This window comes from Besnoitia besnoiti, chromosome VI, assembly GCF_002563875.1.
Source record: "Besnoitia besnoiti strain Bb-Ger1 chromosome VI, whole genome shotgun sequence".
Classification (NCBI taxonomy): domain Eukaryota; phylum Apicomplexa; class Conoidasida; order Eucoccidiorida; family Sarcocystidae; genus Besnoitia; species Besnoitia besnoiti.
The window spans coordinates 1,885,918-1,909,012 of NC_042361.1; the positions used below are offsets into that span (position 1 = coordinate 1,885,918).

Consider the following 23,095-nt stretch of genomic DNA (forward strand, 5'->3'; position numbering starts at 1 on the left):
TTCGGGAACTGATGGCGGTAAAAAGCAAAGCGACCTCGTCAAAAACATACACGTGTGTACACGAATTCCCTAACGCGATGTCACCTCACACTCCAGCCTCCAGAGGGGGCCACTGTAAGCTGCTCGAGGCGGCCCCCTGGGCACTTCCTTTCTGGCAAAAGAACGCTATGCACGCGAACGTCAACACAGGTGTACATATACACAAACGTGTTTGCGTACAAAAGTATGTTGCCTGTCTCCCAACCCATATATGATACCGGCCCCTACGCGCTGTTCTCAGCGGCAGGTTCCGCAGCGGCCTTCTGCTCCGCTGCCGGGTCCGCCTTGGGAGCTGCAGACGCCGAAGCATCCGCCCCTTCTGCCTGTGTTGGAGCTGCCGGTGCTTCGGTCGTCGCTGCCGGTGCTTCGGTAGCCGCTGCTGCAGATGCCTCTGCCGCTGCTGCAGGTGCCTCCGCCGCTGCTGCAGGTGCCTCCACCGCTGCTGCAGGTGCCTCCGCCGCTGCTGCTGGTGACTCCGCCGCTGCTGCAGGTGACTCCGCCGCTGCTGCAGGTGACTCCGCCACTGCTGCAGGTGACTCCGCCGCGGCGGCGGGTGCTGCTGGCGGCGCAGGCCCTTTCGGTTCGGCGGCCGCAGGGGGCGATGCGGCAATTTTTGCCGGCGCAGCCTCCTCAGGCTTTTTCTCCGCCTGCACAGCACAAAGACACTAGGAGCATCGCCTTGAGAGACTCCAGCAGTGGCTGCCACCGCGGCCACAGCGACATCTACGGCAGCTAGGGGAGTTCCGGAGCCTTCATGGCTGCTGCCAAAGGAGCACCAAGACTCGCCGGCGGTATACCGGTTGGACCCAGAACCCAGAAAAAAAACAGGGGGAGTTGCAACGGTGCGGGTAGAGACTGAACAGTTGCGTAAGCGAACGCCACCGCGCGCGAGGCATTTGCACATACTCTAGGTGCTAGGGAGGAACGAAGAACCCGCCTCCAAACCCTACGCCCTGTCCAGAGGCACGACAGCACTATCACCGGGTGCACGTGACGGAGCGACAGGAGAGGCAAGACTATTATCTGGGGCTGGAGGCGGCTGGTCAGCCACCCCGCGAATACAACAGCGGGTGGTACAGGCCTCTCAGGCGTCGCCGTAAGACCACTGCGCTTTTAAAAACGTCTGCGTGCACAGGGAAATGGATAGACAGCGCTATCCGTCACTTCTTCGCCGCACTCCCCAAAAGAGCTGCTTCTTAACTTACGGGAAGAGAAGAGGTCGCCGCGCCACTGGCCGCCTTGGCGGCCGATGCGTTTGGCTTTGGTGTCACAAGTTGCTTGAACAACTTTGTCAGCTTCAGCCCAACGGGGTTCGAATAATACATGCCTGCAGGAGTTGAACCGCAAATCACTCGGCATTGTGCAAATCGAGGGTGTCGCGGCGCAGTCGCACTGCGTCAATCTAGAAGGCGCCTCCCGATCGTTCACTGCGTCGAATCGTTTCCTCCCAGCCCCGCCACTCCTCCATACGACAAAAAATGCAAAGCGCGACCATTCGAGATGCACAGAGAGCGCATGAAGGAATGCGGACAACTGCAGCACTCCTATCCGTGATACGCTCCGGCCTGTGCGTACCACGGGGTAACTACAGAGGTCGCCGCAAGGGAAGTCCACACCGCGTGCTGTTGTTTTGAAAGACATAATCCACCTACACGTGCATGTCGTAGCCTTCGAGATATTAGCGGAGGCAGAATTTACGATTGAACGCATACATAGTCTGCTTACCGCTGTTGGCATCGTAAATGGCGGCGACCTGTTCGCTGAGGAGGTGTCCTTGGCAGAGGGGAGACCCCTCTGTAACAACAACTTTTTGTAAGTCGGATTCGACAAAGGAGATACGCGGAGAGTAGGGCTTCTTCTCTGCCTTAGCCTTCTTTATTTTCGCCTGTTCTTCCTCGGAGAAGCGCGTCTTTATTTTCGCGCTGAGGAACGCGTGTGGCTTCTCGGGTTTGTTGATGCGAATATCAAAGGAGTAGTCGAAAGCAACCAGTTGTCCATCCAAAATGAGGTAGATAACGATATCGGATTCGCTGGTTTTTTTCGCGGTGATCGCAAAGTCTTTTTCATACTGCAACGTCTTGGACACCTTCGCAGGGAGCACCAGATCGACGCTAATGAACATGTGTGGAGGGTGAACCACTGTTGCGATCTTTGAATTTCCTCGTCCACACAGACCTCCCTTCTGAACGTCCACCTGTTTGGGGACGATGAGGAACCCCCATTTATGGTACTGAATAAAGTAATCACTCTTGGAGGAACCTGGCTGCGGCGGCAGAACAATGGTATCAACCGCTCCTGGCACTGCGAAGGACCCGTAGACTATGACGCGGTCACTGCAAGGATCCACGCTGCAAAACCCGCCAGAGTAACTGACCGGGGTGACGTTCCAGGACGTCGAGTCTGTAGCCGACCGCGTCAAATACAGAACAGCATCCGGCGTGTACCTGACTGCGACGTTACAGGGACTGAGCAGGAACACGACAGGCCGCCAGCTTTTTGTAAGAATGGGCAAGCGTTCAGGTGATGTCCACGAAACAACGGTGGCGATAGTCGGAACCTTTAGGTAGACCGTCTTCTCGCCTTCGATCGACAAAATCATGTCATCTTTTCGCCACGTCCGCACGTCGTACTGACCCGCCACCACGTCTACGAACTCAGGCGGGGCTGACCGTCCTTCAACTGCATTCAAAAACTGCAACCGCTTATCGCTGAACGCCGTGGGTCTCAGCGCGAGGTCTGGTGAGGTGCTGCTCCAGCCCTGCGAGTCGCAGGCTTGGTTGGCGTTCCACACGAGGACGCCGGCAGGAGCTGTCACATTGTCGCTTGGCTCCTCCAGCGACAAAGTCGAGTCCAGCGGGAGGAACGGAGTCGCCATGATGTCTCTCTGCTTCTCCAAGTTTCTAGTTTGCGTGGTGCTCTGCCTCAGAAGCTCTCAGCTTCTTCACCTTCGCGCTCTCTCACGTGTGCCTCGGCTGTGCTGCGCGTGCACCGGTTCTTAGGCCGCCACAACGACGCGAGCGCGGGCGATGGCAGCGGATGCAGAAATTGCTTATTTAAAAACGCGACGGAAGCTCCGGCACAACACCTGTGAAAATAAAGCGGAAACGAAAAAGCGCGGGAATCACAAGGGGCAAAAACCTTTTTGGATCAACTGTGACACAAAACGCGGAAGGAAATCGAATAACAACAGCCCGACATCGACCAGCCGCCGCGTCTAGCCAGGATGCTAGAAACACTCTGGGCGCCCCCATAGTGCCTCGCTCCCGCTCTGCCTTGAGAGGGGGTACGCAGCTGGCTGGCTTGCAACAACGCAGATACTGTGCAATTGGTGTGTTCCTCCATCGAGATGCCGACAGATGACACATTGGCGGAGCAGCCCGTCTAAGGAGACGCACACCACACTGCCAGCTACAGTCCCCTGTACCGTGGCAAACAGAAATCGGCGACGGAGCAGGAGGCACAGCACACAAAGGAGTAAAAAGAGGCGGGTGCGAAACTCGCATTATGGTTCATTTGCGCAAGAGAACGCTTGCCCGGGGTGCAGCGCGAGATCCTCCACAACAGCATCGACACGAGACGAAGAGAGTTCGCGCTCTAGACGCGGAAGGCAGACAAACGAATGTGCAATACCGGTTTCGAAGGCCCAGCTAGCCTACGGTTCGTGTTGGAATGCTGCACGCCAGTAGAAGTGGAAGAGATGAAAGACCGTTGCGCGTCTGCTGCTAAACCAGAAAAACCATACAGGCGGATTGTGAAGAGAAAAGGGCAAGCATTTTGCCTTATGTGGCGCAGAAGCAAGTCGTATCGGCCGAGGACGCCGCACGCGAGGATGCCTTGATTTGGTGCTCGAGGGAAGTGACGCGGCATGTTCATTGTGTGCAAAGAAGAGATTGACTTTTCTCGTTTTTCTCGGGCACGAAATGGGGCGTAAACGGAATATTGCGGGCGAATGCGTATGAGCAAGCAAGGACACACCAAGCATCATCTTGCAACCTCACTTGCCTGTTTCCTAGCGCTCCGGATGGGCGACATGCTCAAGTTACTCGTCAGACGTATGTATACAGACCGGCGTATGGCGTCATAATTCTAAATGATGGGAATCTGCAGTTTGAAAACGGAAAAGACCCGGAGCAGTGCCATGTATCGCGGAGAGCTTCTAGGCGCTTTGCACAGCAGCGGAGGAGCAGGCAAACTATGAACTAGGGTGTGACGGCACGGCGTACAAGAAACAACGTAGATACGCGGACATACACTCGATGGCGTCGGTCAGCAGAAGTGCGAAATTCCCCCTACTCTGCATACCGCGCAAAACCGCCTTCTGCTGCATACTCCTCTGCACCAGAAGAGGCTTCCATATTTTGTACTCAAGCAGCTGGTGGGTGTTGGGCAAAGCAAGCCCTGGAGGCGGGGTGTTCACTCTGTCGTCGCCTACACAGCAAGAATACCTACACTGGAGAGTCCGCCATACTGTTTACGGGGCGCCTGGCACCTCACGAGGTTCTTAGACGGTCGACGGCCAAATGACGGACTACCAGGCGCCCGAGTGCCTTTGTCCTTGTCGGGTGTAACCTCAGGATGCGAAAAAATATTGCCACAGAGAAGGCTTGGGCTATTACACCTCCGTTGTCTTCGTGGCAGGTCGTGTGGCGCCCTGGGCAGATCGAATGCGCAGACGCACGCCGCGTCGCCGGGTACTGAATCGATGGATGTTTTGCCACGCGGATGCGGAGTCCGCTCTAACGATATGAATGAGGACGTGCTCGTCGGCTCTCCACCTTTGTTTGGATGGAGGGCGACACTTTTGTGAACCGCGTGTCTGCGTCGAAATGAGTGCCCGCTCGCTCACGTACCTGAGAGCGCTCGCAGTCCAACTGTCTGCTCGGGGCCTACCCACATATAAGCCGCTTCTGGAAGCAGGCTAGCTGTTCAGTCTCAACCCACCGTGGCGATGCGGCGGGCGCGGCAGCAAAAATGCACATACAGCAGCGCGATACCTCGGAGATACCTGCGTCTAGAAGAAGACAGGCGAGACTCGCATTTGAGGATAAGGGAAACGCCCTACAGCCTGCGTGTCTGTTGCATGGAGGACAATAAAGATGAAGTACAGCCCTCTTCTGGCCTCGCGTGAGCCGGAAGTTAACTGAGAGAGCAAGCAACTGGCGGCGCAAGGCAAGAGTAAAGTCTCTGCGGGCTGCGAACCTGCCTCTTGCGCACACATCTACATGGCTTTAGCTACAAGTCGTTCAACCCGTCGTCCGTAGACACAAGTCTACGTACATGCGCGGTTGGATTTGCTCACTTCGATGCATATATGTGATTCCGTTTGCTTTTGCGTCGAAGCACATCCGGCAAACACGATTTGTATCGGCAAATAAGTGAAAAAAGCAGGCTTGTAGCAAGGAACGCTTCATTCTCCGCGTCACCTACTCTCTCCGCTTCTCTCTCCTGGGCGCCGTCCTCACTCGACTCCGCGCTTTCCTTCTTCTCTGCCCGTCCTTTTTTCTCTTCCCCTTTCTTTTCTTTCCCTCTTCGCGACCGCCAAAATGGATGAGGAATATGACGTAAGCCGACACACATAGGACTTGTCTCTGTGTCTTCCGCCACTCTCTCCATTGCAAAAAAAAAACCTCACTCGCGCCGTCCGTGCCAGCCGCTCACTCTCGGTGGAAAGCCTCTACTTTTCCGCACTATCCTTCTCTGTATCTTTTTTTGCTTTTACTTTGGCTTCTTAGTTTTTTTTTTCACTCTCGGAATTCCGCTTCTGGTCGTCCTCTCCGCCTCCGGGGCCCCATGGCGACTCGAAGCACTGAGCTTGTCTGTACTCACTCGCCCTCCCTTCTCTTCATTCACGGTCCTTTTTCGCTGCCTCTCCTGTCCAAGTGCTCGCCTGGCTTGTCTTCTCCCGTAGGGTCCTTCTCCAGGGAAATGTGTGTTCGGGAGACAGCTCGACGGTCGGCTGGATTTTCTCCTCCCTCATCAGCTCGCGTGCCGCGACGTGCTGCCGCTGTGCACCCCAAGCGCGAGAGAAGACTTGCCGCCGCGTTCTCTCCGCTTCTCCTCGCCCTTCATGTCATCTGCGTCTTTGGCCGCGCTCGGCGTCTGGGGCACCTGCCCCTCTCGCCCTAGCGGGACTGCCGGCGGCGGAGGTTGCGCAGGGCGGCGAAGCGCCCTCGTCTGTGTCCGGTGATGATTTTGCTTCCGTGTCGGCGGCGTGCAGCGGCTGGGAAGCTGCGAGTTCAGCGGCCTCTGCCCTCCGCTCGAGGCTCTCTGTCTCTCGCCCCTTCCTCGCCTGTCGCGCGCGCTGTGAACAGCCTTCTGTTTGTCTCTCTTTCTCTGCAGGCCATCGTCTGCGGCACGGGCCTCAAGGAGTGCATCCTGAGTGGCTTGCTGTCAACTCACGGGAAAAAGGTTCTACACGTAGACCGCAACGGATACTACGGCGGCGAGTCTGCTTCGCTGAACCTCACCAACCTCTACGAAAAATTCAAGCCGGGTAAGGCGCGCGCGAGTCCGCAGCTCGAGAGAGAGGGACAGAGAGAGAGAGAGGAGACGCCTCGAGTCTCCGGAGGCGCGACGCATGCCTCACTCAGCGCCGACAGAAGCTTCTCTGTGGCCTCGCGGCCTTTCGCCTCTCGGCTGGAAGCTCTTTCTCAGTCGCTGGATGGGGGCGCTCCTGAAAGTAACGGTACAAGCTGTAAACAAAGGACTCCTTAACTTAAACTGAGGAGTCAAGTAGGTACAAACTGTACACTAGGACGCGCTGCCGAGCTGCCAGGCAAGGACACAGAGAGAGAAAGCAGAGCGACACGGGCTGCGCAGGAGCCGGAAGGAGGAGAGTGGTACTGTGCCTTCGCACTGTTGGCGCGCTGTCAGGGGGGGTCGGGTTGCTGGGTCGGCTCGGCGTTGGCCTTCTTTTCCTGCGAGAGGCGGTCGCGCTGGGTTCTGCCTGGCGTGCGATGCAGGCGAGACTCCGCCGCAGTCGCTGGGCTTCAACCGCGACTGGAATGTCGATCTGATCCCCAAGTTTGTCATGGCGTGCGGGAAGCTCGTCAAGGTTCTTCTCACGACCAAGGTGACGAGGTACCTAGAGTGGCAGGTCATCGAGGGCACTTACGTCTACCAGTACCAGAAGGCAGGATTCTTCTCCAACGCAAAGTACATCCACAAGGTAAGCGACCTCCCCTGCCCCCCCCCTCCCCCCTCCGGAAATGATTATGAGTTTCTCTGCTGCGTGTGCAGGGCCCGACGGTGTGGAGGTTTCAGCCATACACACATGCAGGAGGCAAGCCGTCTGCGCGGGCTTGTCCGCTGCCGCGCGTCCCACGTGTGTGGAGCCCCTGAATCACGTTTTTTGTCCACGCATGCGCAGCGATCTCTGCGCCCGTGTCTCTGCTTCGCACGCTGCGTCAGGTGCCGTCGACGGACACCGAGGCGCTGACTTCGCCCTTGATGCCGTTGCTCGAGAAAAACCGCTGTAAAAACTTCCTCAGCTACTGCGCCCAGTGGGAGCTGGAGAATCCTGAGACCTGGAAGGGCTTCGACCCCAAGCGCCACTCGATGAAGCAGGTGTGTCCTTGGCTCGCCTTCCTTCTTGTCCTCTGCCGCAGAGGAACGCGCTTTCTGCGAATAAATTTCTAACTGGTTGGGTACCTCTATGGCTAGTCGTGCAACTGCAAGAACTGTGGATCTGTGGGCTGCTCGAGGTGTCAAGTGCATCAGCAGGGGGCAGTTCAGATGAGAACTACTGTGGATAAAGAACCACTTGAGGAGTCTTATTATTATAGCAAAAATGACCAGCGGAAAGAGCAGCCGCGTCGCATTCCGCTCAAAATGGGCGAGTCATTTGCCGTTTCTTGACGGCTTTTTCGGCGGAGTCGGGCGCGCGGCTTTCTCTTCGTAATACGCCGGCGTCTGTGGGTTCCGCGGCCTGGTCTGAGTCCGTGTTCGCGCGTCGTTTCGGAGTGAGGAAATCCGTGACAGATTTTTCGCACGCCACGTTTCTGCCGCTGGTGCGGGGCGTGGTTGCGTTCCCTCTGCTGGGGACTCTCACACTTCCCCAGGCGTCTGCCAGCTGGCAAAAGCTTTTTCTCGGTTTCTTGTCGTCCGCAGGTGTACGACTACTTCGGTCTGCAGCCCAACACCATCGACTTCGTGGGGCACGCGGTGGCGCTGTACACCTCCGACGAGTGAGCGGCAGGCGAGAGCGGTCTCGAGTTTTTTTCGCAGAGGGACGCGAGGGAGTCCTCTACAGAAAGGGGGTCGTCGAGAGAGCGCGGAGAGGTGTGGAGCAGAAGGCCGACTTCTCTAGAGCGGAGATGCCGGCGGGAAGACTCTCTCTCCTTCTACCGGCTTCGCGCAGCCGCATTCGCCTGACTCGCGAGGCGCACCTGCGGCGCCCGAAGACTGTGGAGAGTAGAGACGCGTTCCGGGGGGGCTGGAGCTGCGCTGACGAGTGAGAGGCGATTTATTTGTGTCCACGCGGAATTTCTGCGCATCTTATGAAGCGCTGGCTGGGTGTCGTGTGGTGTTGTGTGTAGCTATCTGTCGCAGCCGATGGGTCAGACGATGGAGAAGATCAAGTTGTACATGTATAGCATCTCGCGCTACGGCAAGTCGCCTTTCATCTATCCGCTCTACGGCTTGGGCGGCCTCCCCGAAGGCTTCAGCCGCCTCTGCGCCATCAACGGCGGAACGTACATGCTGAACAAACCGATTGACGGGTTTGTCTACGACGACAACGGGAAGGTTTGCGGCGTCAAGTCTGTCGACGGAGAAGTACGCCCTACAAAAACCTTGTGGCTGCATCTCTGCAAGAAATGGCGAACGGCCGGGCCCGTTGCCTCTGGCCACAGCGACAGATGCATGCACAGGTGTATAGATCGCCGTCGTGGTATTCAGGATCTGTATACGTCTCCACAGATATAATATATATATGTATCGGTATGTGCACTAGTATGTATATGCATGCGACACAGACGCGGGAGGCGTATGGCTGCCGGAGAGTGTGCGGCTGCAGGCCAGCGCGTTGAAGCCTAGTGGTGTGTCTGCACGATTGGAGTTGCCCTCTGCGTCGCCGTGGCTGTTTTTGTCGTGGGCACTCAGGGGGTTTTTGTGTCTCTTCTTTGTCGTGCGGCTGCGCGGCTGTTCGGTCTCTTAGCTTCGCCCGCGCTCCATTTCTCTGTCGCTGCAGGTCGCCCGCTGCAAGATGGTGGTGTGCGACCCGAGCTACGTGAAGTACGACCCGAAGAAGGTTCGCAAGGCGGGACAGGTGATTCGCTGCATCTGCATTCTGGGCAATCCGATTCCGAGCACCTCGAACGCGTCGTCCTGCCAAATCATCATTCCGCAGCGCCAGGTTAACCGCAAGAACGACATTTACGTCATGCTTGTCTCTTCCTCGCACGGCGTCGCGCTGAAGGGAAAGTACATCGCCATCATCAGCACAACCGTGGAGACTGACGACCCCATGAAGGGTAAGCGCCGACGAAGCGAGCAGACGCCTCCACGTGCCTCGACGCGAGTCGAAGAGTCTTTGTATCTCTTGCAGACGCGAGTCTCTCGCGGGGGTCTCGCCGCTCATTCGAGTCTTGCGCGGCTGAGGGGAGCGGTTGACGATAACATCAATACGGAAGGCACGATGCAGTGAACTGAAGGCCCACAGAAGGGGGGAGGGGGAGGACGCGTGAAGAGATTAGGGTTTAGTGTTACGTGCATTTTAGTCGACTGCACCGCGGTGCGTGTCCGTTTGAGCTGATGTTGATCGCGTCAGCGGCAATCCCGCCTCCGCTGAGAGGAGACAAGCTTGGTCCGGTCTTTCAGCTGTTGAAGGCTTTTCCCAGTGGCAGGGAGAGCCACAGTGGGGGCCGGGTGACCGGTTGTCTCCGCTTTGGCGCCACTTCAGCGGCCTTCGCTTCTTCTGCCGCAGAGAGGGAGTGTTCATACAGCCTTTGAGTGGTACCATGCGATGCCGCAGAAATCGCACCGGCACTGGAGCTTCTCGGCCTCATTGAACAGCAGTTCGTGCAGGTCAGCGACGTGTACGAGGCGGCAACAGACGGCACCGAAGACAACGTCTTTGTCTCAGGCTCCTTCGATGCGACTTCCCACTTCGAGTCCGCGACGGAGGACGTCCTCAGAATGTAAGCTTTTCCGGAGGAGAACCCTTTTCCCTCGCTTTGCGACCAGCCACCAGACAAATTCCTACGTCTGTTGAGCTGAGGCGACACGCGCCGGCTGTATGCAATAGCTGTCTGCCCTTTTTATGGCCTTTAAACAAGATTTCCCCACCCCCCTCAGCTGTGACAGGTTATACGAGAGTCGAAGTGTAGTTTGCTGCCGCTCCCGCTACGAGCATGTGGATTTATCTGTATACTTTACTGTCTGCGGTATTTCGAGTAGTTCGCTTCACGGACATGTAGATTGCATGTGTATCTGAACTCGTTGGCCTTCAGTTCGCATGTTTCCGAGCTAGTATATTCCATGTATGTATGTATATCGGTAGTAGAGTTGATGGTTTCGATCCGCCCCTGTGGCGCGGAGATCCTTCTCGGAGCGTGTTTTGGCTCTCCAGTGTGTAGCCTGCGAGCGTTTTGACTTTCCATTTTTTGAGGACTGAATCTTGAGAGCTCCACGCGATCGGCGGGGAGATTCGCTTGCTCGGTGGTGCAAAGGCGTGCGGCTATGTGCGTGTGTGTCGGGCAGCTGGAAGAACATGACCGGCGAGGACTTGGATTTGTCCGTGAAGGCGGAGCCCGAAGATCTGCAGGAGATGTAAAGCTTTTTAACGCGTGGAGAAGATGCCGGCTTTGTCTTCCTTTCGGAGATCTTCGTGTGACCGCGGCACGGAAGCACTCGTGGCGCTCAGCGGAAGACCCAAAAACGCACGAGTCTCAAAGAGAGACTCACACGATGCGGAGAGGCGAGGGCAGCGTCTCTTTCGTTTTCGTTCTTGTTCTCCTCCCTCATCCTTCCTCGCCGCCTGTCTGTCTCTGCGTCGTAGCAGGGTTTTCCGTTTGTTGCTCGGGGTTCGTTTCCATCTAGTTCTTTTGGCTTGCTGCTTTTTCTTCTCTCTTTAGTGCCTCTGCGTGACTCTGCATGCTTCCCACATTTCAATTGTAGCGCTGGCGAAGGAGCGCACCGAGAGGGCTGGGGTGTCGGGGCTAGGCGCGGGGCGGCGACTGGTAGGCAGCAAACGGAGATCAAAGTTTGCAGAGCACTAGCTGGCGTTTCGATTGCTGACCGTTTCCCTCGCGTTGCGCCGCGGGAGAGCCTCCGCTACCTGCAGCGAGGTAGGTGAATCGCAACGCAGCCTGGTGGCTCCGCGTCAATTGGTCTTTTTTCCCCGACCCCAGCCGTCTCTTCTTGTTAGTAGTTCTTGTTCGTTCTGCTTTGTCCTGTTCTCGTCCCCTTTTCCGCATGCTTACTTCCGTCTGCCTCTGTCCCGTTTCGCGTCTCAGCTCACTGCCCAAATCTCCGCATAGGCTCAACTCTCCGTATCAGGGTTCTCCCTTCTCTCCAGAAGAAGAGGACTCTCCAACTGCATCTCTCCGTCCCTCGTTGGCCCACTTCCCGCAGCACGTTGATGCGCGAGGGGGAGAGTAGAGACAGTCTCTTCTTCCTTTCTTGGCTAGCACACCCCACCACTGCGCTCTTACCTGTATCGGGATGCAGCGCACAGTTGTGACGTTTCCCAGGCAGCGTTCGCGCGTCTAGTTTTCGCGCGCACGCTCTGCACAGTCTGCCACAGAGATATGTGAAATATAGACACAGCGAAAAGCATCTGACAGGGAAGTGCAACGGAGAACGTAGCACGGATTCTTTCCCCCAGCTCTCTGGAAAGATGCAGAACGCGGGATCAAGACCTGGAGTAGGGGGTAGGAGGCCGCAGTTCGCGAATACAACGTAGAAACGGCAGGCGCGCGCGCTTATCAAACGCGGACGCCAGGGAAGACGCAAAGAGGGAGACGTACCAGCATTTCGTGTGGCAGGGCGCGGATGGTGCAAGAAAGGGGGCAAAGACAGGCTGACCTGCCTCCCTGATACAACCATCCAAAACGAAATCAAAGCAGAGGATGGCTGCCGATACGCCGCGGTTCCGGCGAATTGAACTTGCTGGCCACAATGCAGCCGACACACCGGGAAAGTTTTCCTCAGAACCAATCACTTCGTTCAATTCCCCGCACACCGGCAGATGGCGGCTCTACCGCGCACTGTCTTTGCTTCATGGAGTACGGTGCTCAGACTTCGAGTGTGAAGCATGAGACGTCGCGCGGCTCTTCATTTAGACGAGGGTGAAAAATGAGATGGGCGCTTCCCCCTCACGGTGGAATCCCCGCGTCTGCCTCACATAACAGGGGAGTACTCTGCGCACACTGACCTAGCAAGCTCCCTAGACAAGGTTTTGTGATAAAATGCCGGTTCGTGGCGGCCCACGCCCTTTGGTGGACGCGTACTGCGCGGCATCGCTTCAGAAACGGTCTGCGTCTGTGGCTCGAGTGGCGATTGACTGCTCACGGTGGCATGCGTTTTTAGCAAAAGCCCTTGGCCTGCACGCCTCTTCCCCGGCGTGCCCTGTTCTGTGACGCGTAACTGAAGCACGACTCCACCCCTGAAGTCCCTGTGGTCCTGTGCGGTCTCGCCAAATACTGCCGCGGGAGTGACTTTTGTTTTCTAAGTGGCCAGACTCCTTCTTGAGATATCACACTAGGGCAGCCTTTTTGAGTTGAGAATACATGCTACTTGGGGGTGAACTAAGTTATTTTCAACGCCTACGGTAGAGCCCGGAATGAATACTCCCGGGCCTATGCCCTCATTGATAAGAATGATTGAACGTGCTTGCGTCGCAACGCTGACAGAAATGAGCGTGCCACTCTGGAACCTTGCCATTGTGAGATGTCCTCAAGCCATCAGCCAAACAGCCGAAGCTTGTTTTTGCAGGAATGGGAATCAGCTCCACCCCATCGCTACACTGAGACGTGTGCACTTTTCTGTGCCTGGGGATCTATCACACGGACGTGTTCCTGCAAATCTTGAGCGTTGCTGCAAAAACAAGCTGGTCGCCTGCAGACAGCGACGACCTTTCCGGTGTAACGCTCCAACTGGAGAGCAATCTCAACCCTGCACTGTGACTAGAGGGAGGCAAGCGGCACTTGCGGCTTCGACCCGTCATGGAACTGTGTTGTGCGACATGCGGTAGAACAATCTCGCACTGGCTCGTCCCTCGTATTAACCCAGTAGCAAATGGCTGCAGTCGTTCTCATTCCCGTCTAAATGCCCGGACTAGCGCCACACAGTCCAAGTAGTCCCGGTTGGTTGTCTGCACGTGAACGTACACGCTCATGTGCGCACTAGACAGAAGATAAGGTGGCGGCGTTTCTACGTGGGTCCTCCATGCTATCGTTCACAGGGGCAAAAGGAATGGGATAGGAAGAGTGAGGCCTGATAGTTGGCACGCCGACAGAAGGTGAATCCTGCGGTTTTTCGCATAAGGTCTGGGGGCGTGGAAGCTCTCCGGTGTCTATACACCTGATTCCTCAAGCAGAAGAGAGTATTATTAAATGATAATAGAGGAACAATGGCTGGGCGAAACCGTCTGGAGCACGTGTTCCGCTAAAGTCGAAGAGCATTCACGCTGGACGCCTGCCGCGGCCGCACATCGCATGCATAGCGACTGAAAAATGTGAGTGCGGACTATGTTCGAGAAAAAGGAGGGAGCTCCACTTCTTCGGGCAGATCTGGGAGAGGGGGGTCTGGGTGCCTCCTTTTCTCGCATTTTCTTCTTCCAGCACGGAACGGAGTTGTGCTCCGAAGCGGTTTCTGTTCTCCACTTTCCTCTCTCTGTGTGTAAGGAGGGAACGGTACGTTATCCGCCTTTTCTTTGTCCCTCGTGTACGAGGATCCTTCGCACGCCTCTTGCTTGGCGTACATCCCCCCTGCCTCGCGCCTCGCGTACTAAACAACGCACACTTACTGATTTTTCTCCACGTCTTCCCCTTGCTCTTTCTGTTGTCGTCCACTGCATTTTTCTCTTCTCTCTCCTGTTTTTCTTTCCCACCTTTTTTCCCTCTCTTGTCGCCTGTACCCTCGTCTTCGCTCATCGTCCGTTCTCGTCCTTCCACACTTGCGCCGTTTTGCAGATAGAGAGGCCGCCCCCGTCTTGAGCAAAAACATCACTTTTTGCTTCCCTCCTCTGTATTATCTCTCCCCTTCTTCTCTCTGCACTTTTAACGTTCCATCGACGGACTCACTCACTCGGGTACACAGGAGAATCGTTTTTGCCCACGAGTCTTTGTCCCTCTTGCCACGGTAAGCATGGCGCCCGGTCTTCTCCTCTTGCTTGAATCTTAACATAGGTTTCACGTTTGCTTCCCCTTCCGTGTCTTCTGTCTCTTCTTTTTTCCACGGCTTTTCTGCTTGGATCTTTTGCATTTACCCTGCGTTTCTGCGGCAATGTGTTGTCTTTTTCGCCCCTGGCTGTTTCGGCTGTGCAATCAGGTCTCTTACGTGACCCTTTCCCTTCTCTTCTTTCTTGCACTCTCTGTCCCTTTCTCAGTGCTCTCCTCGACGATGTTTCCAGTCTTTTCCTTGTTTGCCTCCGCATTCCGGTGCGTGTTCACCACTCTGCTTGTCCATTTCCTACCAGGTCTTACGCAGACTCTGTTGAGAACTCACACTCTTCTCTGACTGTCTTTTCCCTTCATTGCACTGCGCGACCCTCAAAACAAAACCTGACAGTGGGCGTGCACCTCTGCGCTCTCCAGCACAAGAAAAACGTCTGTGCACCAGCCTTTTCCTCTCAGCAACGGCTGCCTCGTTGCTCTCAAGCCACCTTTTCGGCTTCGTCTGTCGGTGCTGCCCACCAGTCGTTAACTTCTGTGCGCACACACACATGCGCTCGCATCTCGTCTCCACTTTTTGCTTTTTCATCTGCTCCGCTGTCGCGGCATCGTTCATCTTCTGTTCTCGTTTTTTCGCGTGTGCTCGTTTTAGTCCCTCCGTGTTCATACCTCTCTGTCCTCTGCTCTCGCCTCGGAGATTTCTGTTCTTTCTGTACGTGTCTGCCGCGCCTTGTTTCCGTAGCTGCGCTGAGGTGTCCTCTTTAACTGGGCCCCCGTCTCTGCTTCACGTCTCCCCTGAAGCGTCTTCCTCCTCTTTCCCCGCCTCCGCCTATTTGGTTTCTGTCTTCTTGTCTCCGTCTGCGCATTTCCTGCGCGGGCCTCCGCGCTCGTCCTCTCGTGCGGCCGGTTTTCTCTTCTCGCTCGCTTCCGCCGCTCCGCGCCTCTCGTTCGCCTTGTTCGGTCGAAAGTCCCGGTTTCGCGCTGCGCATTTGCGTCTGTATCTGTGCTCAGATGAACATCGCGACAGACGAGTTCGGCAATCCCTTCATCATCCTGCGCGAGCAGGAGGAGAAGAAGCGGCTGAAGGGCATCGAGGCGCACAAGGCCAACATTTTGGCAGCCTGCGCGGTGGCGGACACGCTCAAGACTTCGCTCGGACCCAAGGGAATGGACAAAATCATCGTCGGACCCGACGGGCAGGTGACCGTCACGAACGACGGCGCCACCATCCTGAACAAAATGCAGGTATAGCGCTGGAAGTGTCGGTTTCAATGTCCTACTCCATTAATATTATCCCACATCGGTTATGTTGTAGGCTCGAAGGCGAAGAAGCCAGAAAGTAACCGAAACTCTAGGCAAGAGGCAACGGAAATGAAATGCGGCAGCGACCTGTGATCTCCCCCCTCTCTGCTCTCGTGCGCCACGCGCCAAGCGCAGGCGGCGGAGGAGGAAAGGAAACGGGCTTCGCGGCAGCTGAAAAAGCGAAGGACGCACCTTCTCTGTTGCAGGGGGGTCGTGGCCAGCTCGCGTCGTCGTGTCTCTGGTGCAAGCTGTGCCTCCGTCGCTCCGCACGTGCTTCGAGCTGAGCGAGTTCTCGTTTCTGGGGACTGTCTGCCCGTTGCGTGGTGGCTTGCGCCGGCTCGGAGGTTTTGTGGAAATTTCTCTCTCGATTCTGTTGTCTGACTGCTGCGCAGGTCGAGCACCAGTGTGCGCGCCTGCTCGTGGAGCTCTCTCAGTCTCAGGACGCGGAAATTGGCGACGGGACGACTGGCGTCGTCATCTTGGCAGGCAACTTGCTTTCGCAGGCGTACAGGTTGATTGAGAAGGGTCTGCATCCCCTGCGCATCGCCGACGGGTTCGAAAAAGCCAGTCAAATCGCGGTTCAGCGGCTCCAGGAAGTCGTGCAGAAGAAGGACGTCTACGGCACCGACAAAGAGCTGCTGTGAGTCGCAACACAGCATTGAATGCGAACCGCGCGAACGGTTCAAGGTTCAGGGTGTAGACCCCCGGACCACATCTGCGATGTGTGGCAAGAGGTGGAGAGATGAAGAAGACGCCGGCTACTTGCGCGAGGCATTGCGTGCCCACAGGTCTCTTGACGCAGCGCAAATTGCATGCAGCGATTTGCCGATATCATCATTGGGCGGTGTGTGTGTAGGTGCCTTTGTCAATACTCGCGTTCCATCCGCGTGTATATACATATATATGTGTGTTTTTGCGCGATAGAGCTATTGTCTGGGCGAGCTGGCTATGTGGAGTCAAGTGGGTGACACGGAGGAAAGATTCAGGGAAACCATCTTGGGCTGAATCGCCTGTTTTTGGTATGTGGCGTCTTTTCAGTGTGCACGCGGCCATGACAGCTCTGGGCAGCAAAGTCGTCAGTAGCCACCAGCGCCACCTGGCGGAGATCTGCGTTCAGGCCGTCCTCACTGTCGCGGATCGCGAACGCAACGACGTCAACTTTGACCTCATCAAGGTGCGCCGCGACGCTGTGTCTCTGCCTGATGGAAGGCGGCAGCTTTTTCAGCTCAAGAGTGCTGCAGCGGACCAAATCGTGTGCATACGCACAGCCGTGTGGATACGTTTTTTTTCTCTGTTACGCGATGCTTTGCGTGCAATGCAGTTCGTTATTCGCTGGGCGTTTGTCGGTCTGCAGGTTGACGGCAAGGCTGGAGGGCTGCTGGAGCAGACGATGCTGGTGAACGGCGTCGTTCTGCACAAGGACCTGAGTCACTCGCAGATGCCGCATGTGACGGAGAACGCGAAGATCGCGATTCTGACCTGCCCGTTCGAGCCCCCCAAGCCGAAGACCAAGCACAAGCTCGACATCAGAACTGTCGAGGACTACAAGAAGCTCCAGAAGGCTGAGCAACAGTACTTCACCGACATGATTCAGAAGGTCAAAGACGCCGGCGCGAACTTCGTAAGCCGCACACGCGTCGATGAACCCGGGGCTCGCGGGAGTCGCGACAAACGCTGGAACTTGAACGCGAGAAGGGTCACCCAAAGGAAGGAGGGGCGAGGGCGGGCTCTTGATGGGTCCGCTCGGCGTCGCGTGTCGAGCAGGAGAGGATAGGTCGCGGCGACGATTCTTCCCCGCCTTGGCTTTTGCCTTTCTTCAGGGCTTGCGTAACCGGGCCGCGACGCGGGGCGAAGCTGTGCATTATCGCGCGTTTTCAGTTCGCGTGTCTTGCGCCGCGCAGGTCATTTGCCAGTGGGGATTCGACGACGAAGCGAATCACTTGCTTCTTCACGAGAACATTCCCGCAGTCCGGTGGGTCGGCGGCGTGGAGCTGGAGCTCATTGCGCTGGCGACTCAGGGCCGCATCGTCCCGCGGTGGGAGGAACTGACGGAGGCGAAGCTCGGGCACGCGGGCCTTATCAAGGAAATCTCCAGCGGCACGATGGGCGACAAAATGATCGTCATTGAACGTAAGCTTGCGGGTTGCCGCATGTAAACAGATGCCTTATATCCCTCCCGTAGGTGTGCATGCATAGGTGCATGTGTCTCTCTGGGGGAGAAGGAGCGGGGTTGAGGTCGAGAGCGGGAGAGGGGAGTTTCGTGCTCGTGGACGCTTGTATCTGGTTGGCAGCTGTAACGATTTTGCGGGCTGTGCGGCTTCAATCCGCGGGGCTCGTCGCCGGGACTGTCGCCGTGATGCGCCCTTCCCGGACGGCGGGGCTGCTGCGCCGGGCTGCTGCGAGTTCTTCGCGTCTGGCGACTGTCGCGTGGCGGCGTGTGTGGGTGTTGCAGAGTGCAAAAACAGCAAGGCGGTGACAGTTGTAGTGTATGGCGGTAATCAGATGGTGGTCGCTGAGGCCGAGCGCTGCATGCACGATGCGCTGTGCGTGGTGCGGAATCTGATCCGCGACCCGCGCGTCGTCGGCGGCGGCGGCTCTGCGGAGCTCGCCGCGGCGATCGCCGTGGAGAACGAGGCAGACCGCATCGCGGGCGTGGAGCAGTATGCCGTTCGCGCGTTCGCCGACGCCCTGACTGGCGTCGTGGAGGCCCTCGCGGAGAACTGCGGCCTCTCTGCCATCGAGGAAGTCCAGCGCGTCAAGGTCAAGCAACGCACCGAAAAGTATCCCTACTTCGGCCTCGACTGCATGCTTAAGGTAAGCGAAAATCTGCAGACGCAGAGAAGGGGGGGGGGGGGGGGTAGGAAGGCCGCACGCCCGAGCGAGCCGCGAAGGTCTCCTGCTCCTCAAACCCGCATACAGATTCCAATTGTGCGCGGCTGAAACCCAAGCAGATAGCTGTCGCGCAGCATATATATGCGTATCTATTTATATATATGACGCTATATCTCAACGGGGCGAGCGCGAGCAATGGAACGTGTGATGCTGATGAAAGTTGCGGCAGGGACGTAGACAAGAGCGACGAGGAGAAGGAGAAAAGAGGAATGACGGTTTAGGGGCATTCATTGTCTGGTTCCCTTGTTTTCCTTTGCCTGTGCCGTCAGGGAACGGATGACATGCTGGAGCAGAATGTCTTGGAAACCTACTCTTCAAAAGCGAACCAAATTATGCTCGCCACCCAGGTAGGAAAGACTCGGAATCACTCTGAGCTCATGACGTTTGCGGGTATTGGGTAACAACGCCACCACGCATCCTAACTTTTTCGCGTGCTTTTTTGTTTTGTCCTTTGTGGGGCTGCTTCTCTCGTTCACTTCTGTTTAGGCCTTCCTCCACTTTTATATGCATGTGTGTTGGTACACGTCTCCTTTGCTTCATTTGCGTCGGCGTCTGTTGCTTGTGGACGTTTGTTTTTTTCCTGGCCTGCACATATGTGGTGCCCGGGTTTCTCGCTTCCTTTCTGCAAGATATTCTGCTCCTTTGCTGTCACGCGTCGACCGGCAGGTTGTGAAAATGATCTTGAAGATCGACGACGTCATTGCACCGAACGACTACCAGTAGAGAGTTGGCCGCTGAACAGTAGAGGAACCAGAGATTCCTTCTGTCTGTGTGCGTACCTGGTCAGTGCATGTCAAATGTGAATGGTTTTCAAGTCAAGCGGAGCGGCAGCGACCTGCTTCACTGGGGACCGTGTGCTGTGCCTCCGCGGATGGGCACGCAGTGAAACAGAATGCGCGGGTCTGCCGGTTCGTGTGTCGCCGAAAAGGAAAGTTCCGAATAAGTGCAGAACTCGAAAACACCTTGTGGCGCGGCTGAGCGAGAATGCTGACATGAGACATTGTCACCACTTTTATTTGCAATTATTCTTTGTGCGTCGTCTTGACGGACGAGTCCCCGAGTTTTTTGCTCTTCGTCTGGGCAACCTGCGCGCTTGGCATCTAATTCTTCCGCTTCCGTGTCTCGATTTCGCGTCCAGTACGTCTGAACCGCTTTCATCCAGCGGGTTTTTTCCATATGAACACGCGCCTCACCGCTGTACCGTATAGTTTGTCACCAACCTGAAGGCGGCGCGAACCGCACCACTCCGGTGGCGGCGTTGGTCCCCCGGCACCGGGCACAAGTCCAGATGGAATTGTGAGGTATAACAAATGTAAAAAGATAATCAAGAAGCCAGACAGGAACATCAGTTTCCGTGGTAGCGCGCTCATACAGTACGCTCTGGAGTGCACAGAATCAAACAAACTAGCTCGAGATGAGATATGTACACACTTTCAGGCCTACAACATGCTTCAGCTGATGAGTTCAACCAAGGCGGGGAGCCAGAGCTCACATGAGGTCAGTGTACCGTGAACGGTTTTTGTGGATGTTCAAGCTGAGAAACTGGCACCCTGCTCCCTGCGAAGTAACTAGGGGGGGAAGCTTTCGTTTTTACGAGAGTACGAAGTAGCTCAAAACGGAGCTCTCTGTGAAAACGTGATATTGCTGGAGGAAGGCGAAAATGGTGAAAAAGTGAGGTACATGCCAGCCGCCTCTTGCCATGCCGCGTGAACGGACTTCCCAAAGCCTCTGAGTGTGATCACGTGCCGAAGCATGTCCCAAATCATCTGGCTGGCTCTTCATATGCTTTCGTGGTGCCGTTAGAAGCCACCAATGTGTGGAGTCGAGCAGTCTTATGAACTGCAACTGCAGGATGTGCAACAGGAACGCCCACGCCGCGCAGCTGACACTGACGTGGGCGCGGGTTCTCTCTCGCTGATAAAGACTGCCAGTAAAGCACAGCTGCATCAACGTCCCCTTGTAGGCATCCTACCTCACTTTTTCCATGATTAGGTCTTTGTGTTGAAACGGTGTTACAGGTCTCAAGTTCCAGCAAAATGCGCCGCTATGTGAAATGCATGCCGGAATATGTTCGCGAGTCCTCCATCGATGCTGGTTTGCATGCGCCGGCAGCCACACTTCTGCGGTAAGAAACCCGTCGCTGAAAGCTCGACTTCCAGCGCAATGACCATCTTTCTTAGAACATTTGGCGTTCCACTTAAGCAAGGCTCTTTCAGCGGGTTTTACTTGCTCCCGCCTGCAACACGGCTTCTGTGCTGCGGACTGGGGGCCCCTCATGGTTTTCTGGTTTGCATGTGAATGCCTCAATCGAGGCGCCCTCAAAAACAAACTCTTTTGCTGTCGAGTACTGTCATCGGCCTCATGACACTATGAATTTCTTGGCAGACGACGCGGCTGTGGGTTGTGGCGCCATGATGCATTCATGCGCATGCTGATCAAAGCGCGGTCTACGGAAACAGCTACGGTCCTGCGCCGTTTCCTGTGTGAACGCGTGTGTTTGCAGAACGTGAGAGTAGCAATATCGATTGAAAATGCCATACGCGTATGACTCTGTACATTCGCCGTCAACTGCGTGCCTATCCGCATCCGTTTCGTTCCGTAAGCGCACATTTCTCCGCGCTGAATGCCGTTGGGGGTATGCAGCCGATGAGTACGGCAATAAGCAATCTGGGTAGACAGGGACTTTATTTCCACCAAATATGAAGTTCGGCCTACTCGTCATCGGCCCTGCGGGGAGCGGGAAGAGCACATTTTGCTACTACCTGCATCAGCACATGCAGGTCCTGCGGCGCCACTGCCGCTTAGTCAACCTCGATCCAGCAGCGGAGTACTTTGCGTACCAACCAGATATCGACATCCGCGACCTTGTGACGGTTCAGGATGTCGAAGATGAACTCCACCTCGGTCCGAATGGCGCCCTGGTGTTCGCCATGGAATTCCTTCAGCAGCGCATAGACTGGCTCGAAACCCAGTTTGCAGACTTTGGAGAAGACGAACTCTTCATTCTCGACTGTCCCGGGCAGGTGGAGCTCTACACGCACCTCGCCTTGATGGCTGAAATCTGCAACAGCATGCAGGCCTGGGGGTTGCGACTCTGCGCGTGCTGCTGCCTGGACGTGTCGTTCATGACGGACTCCGCGAAGCTTCTGGGCGGCTCTCTCATGGCGCTGAGTGCAATGGTCCAGCTCGAGCTCCCCCACATCAATCTCCTCACAAAGTGTGACTTAGTGGACAAAAATCTCTCCCTTATGCCCTCGCGGAAGTCGCGAGCTGCGGGCCGAAGGCGGCGACCGGAGCGCGCAGACGAACACGCCGAAGGGGACTTCGATTCGGAGGACGAACCCGAAGACGAAACGGAGGCTGACGAAGCCAACTCCTCAACGTCGCGTTCGTTCGGCCTCTCTGCGCTGGCTGCGTGGCCAGATTACGGCGACGAGCCAACAGACGCCAAAGAGGCGGCCATAGATGCTCTGCTGTCGCGAGATCCTCACCAAATCGTCCAACAACTAGACGTGAGCTGGACTTTTCGCTGGTTGTCCTTGCCTCTCGCTCGGGTCCTCCCGGTCGCTCCATCTTTTTTTCGCGAGGGAGAAGCTGGCTGAAAGGATAAGACCTTCTGCTGTGCTGTACTATGTCCACTCTCAGTCTGTGCGGCCGCTGTGGGTTTCCGGTTGGAGCTCGGAGGCGCGTCTGCGACGCCAGCTTTGAGACTCGTGCACAGGACGCCGCCTAGTACATTGTTCCTTAACCGGGCAGTCAGGAAGGTCTATCTCGTTCATGCATGTGGCTGCTTTTTCCCCGCGACGGCAAAGGCAGCGTGGGTCGCTCGGTATTGGGAAAACGGGCTGCAGTCATGATTCGCCTGTCGTCGTTTCTCCAAGGTATTGCGTATGCCTCATGTCTTCTGCTCTGTCGGTGATATTCCCTTGTTCGTTTTTAGGAATGCATGCCAGCGAAGTACAAGGCCCTCAATGCAGCATTCGCGACACTTGTCGAAGATTATGGCCTCGTCTCGTATCTCCCATGCAACGTGCTGGACGAAGAGTCGCTGGCCGTCGTGACCTCTGCGCTGGATCACGCGCTCCAGTACGGCGAGGATCTAGAGGTTCGCGAAAGTGACGTTATCGGCAACGCAGAAGGTGCGTAGGTCGGCTCTATAGAGACCGAGGACGCAGCCGCTCCTGACAAAATGCAACGAGGCGTTGTGCAGTGTCAGCGGCCGGTTGTGCTAGGACGCTGTGGCTGTGTGACGTTTTTGCTCGATCTCAGTCTGAGTCGCGCCGATTAAGATTCTGCATCTATCGCGTCGTGGCCTCGTGCAGTGTTGAAGCGATATGTGTCTTCTGTATATGCTGTGGGACGGGCAAACATTCACATTCCTACGCTCACGAACTTTTCGTAATGCGGCGTCAGATCGGGGCAAGGGAAATTTTGGCTTCAGCGTTTTTTTGCTGGGGATATGGCACTTCCGTCAGATGTTGTTCATAGATGGTAACTGACGAGTAGTGTAGAACGGGGAAGGAGCC

General features: G+C 56.2%; 4 protein-coding genes across 4 annotated transcripts; 3 read left to right on the top strand and 1 right to left on the bottom strand.

Annotated features, from left to right (window-relative positions):
• Positions 1–263: 263 nt before the first annotated feature.
• Positions 264–2,914, bottom strand: BESB_066770 (S15 sporozoite-expressed protein; the record flags this gene model as incomplete). Its single annotated transcript, XM_029365070.1, has 3 exons — positions 264–686; positions 1,245–1,366; positions 1,765–2,914. 3 exons carry the CDS (start codon positions 2,912–2,914, stop codon positions 264–266), a joined length of 1,695 nt encoding a protein of 564 aa, XP_029218653.1.
• Positions 2,915–5,582: 2,668 nt separating this feature from the next.
• On the top strand, positions 5,583–10,813 carry BESB_066780 (putative rab GDI alpha; the record flags this gene model as incomplete). The annotated part of the gene is made up of 9 exons (XM_029365071.1): positions 5,583–5,600; positions 6,379–6,532; positions 7,002–7,207; positions 7,450–7,605; positions 8,149–8,225; positions 8,577–8,814; positions 9,230–9,512; positions 10,013–10,178; positions 10,741–10,813. The coding sequence occupies 9 exons, from the start codon at positions 5,583–5,585 to the stop codon at positions 10,811–10,813; spliced, it is 1,371 nt and encodes a 456-aa protein (XP_029218654.1).
• A 4,573-nt stretch (positions 10,814–15,386) lies between these two features.
• On the top strand, positions 15,387–19,292 carry BESB_066790 (putative T-complex protein 1, epsilon subunit (TCP-1-epsilon); the record flags this gene model as incomplete). The annotated part of the gene is made up of 8 exons (XM_029365072.1): positions 15,387–15,620; positions 16,070–16,317; positions 16,716–16,851; positions 17,032–17,298; positions 17,579–17,807; positions 18,130–18,491; positions 18,839–18,916; positions 19,236–19,292. The coding sequence occupies 8 exons, from the start codon at positions 15,387–15,389 to the stop codon at positions 19,290–19,292; spliced, it is 1,611 nt and encodes a 536-aa protein (XP_029218655.1).
• A 1,976-nt stretch (positions 19,293–21,268) lies between these two features.
• Positions 21,269–22,716, top strand: BESB_066800 (ATP-binding domain 1 family protein; the record flags this gene model as incomplete). Its single annotated transcript, XM_029365073.1, has 2 exons — positions 21,269–22,081; positions 22,510–22,716. 2 exons carry the CDS (start codon positions 21,269–21,271, stop codon positions 22,714–22,716), a joined length of 1,020 nt encoding a protein of 339 aa, XP_029218656.1.
• Between the last annotated feature and the right edge of the window lie 379 nt (positions 22,717–23,095).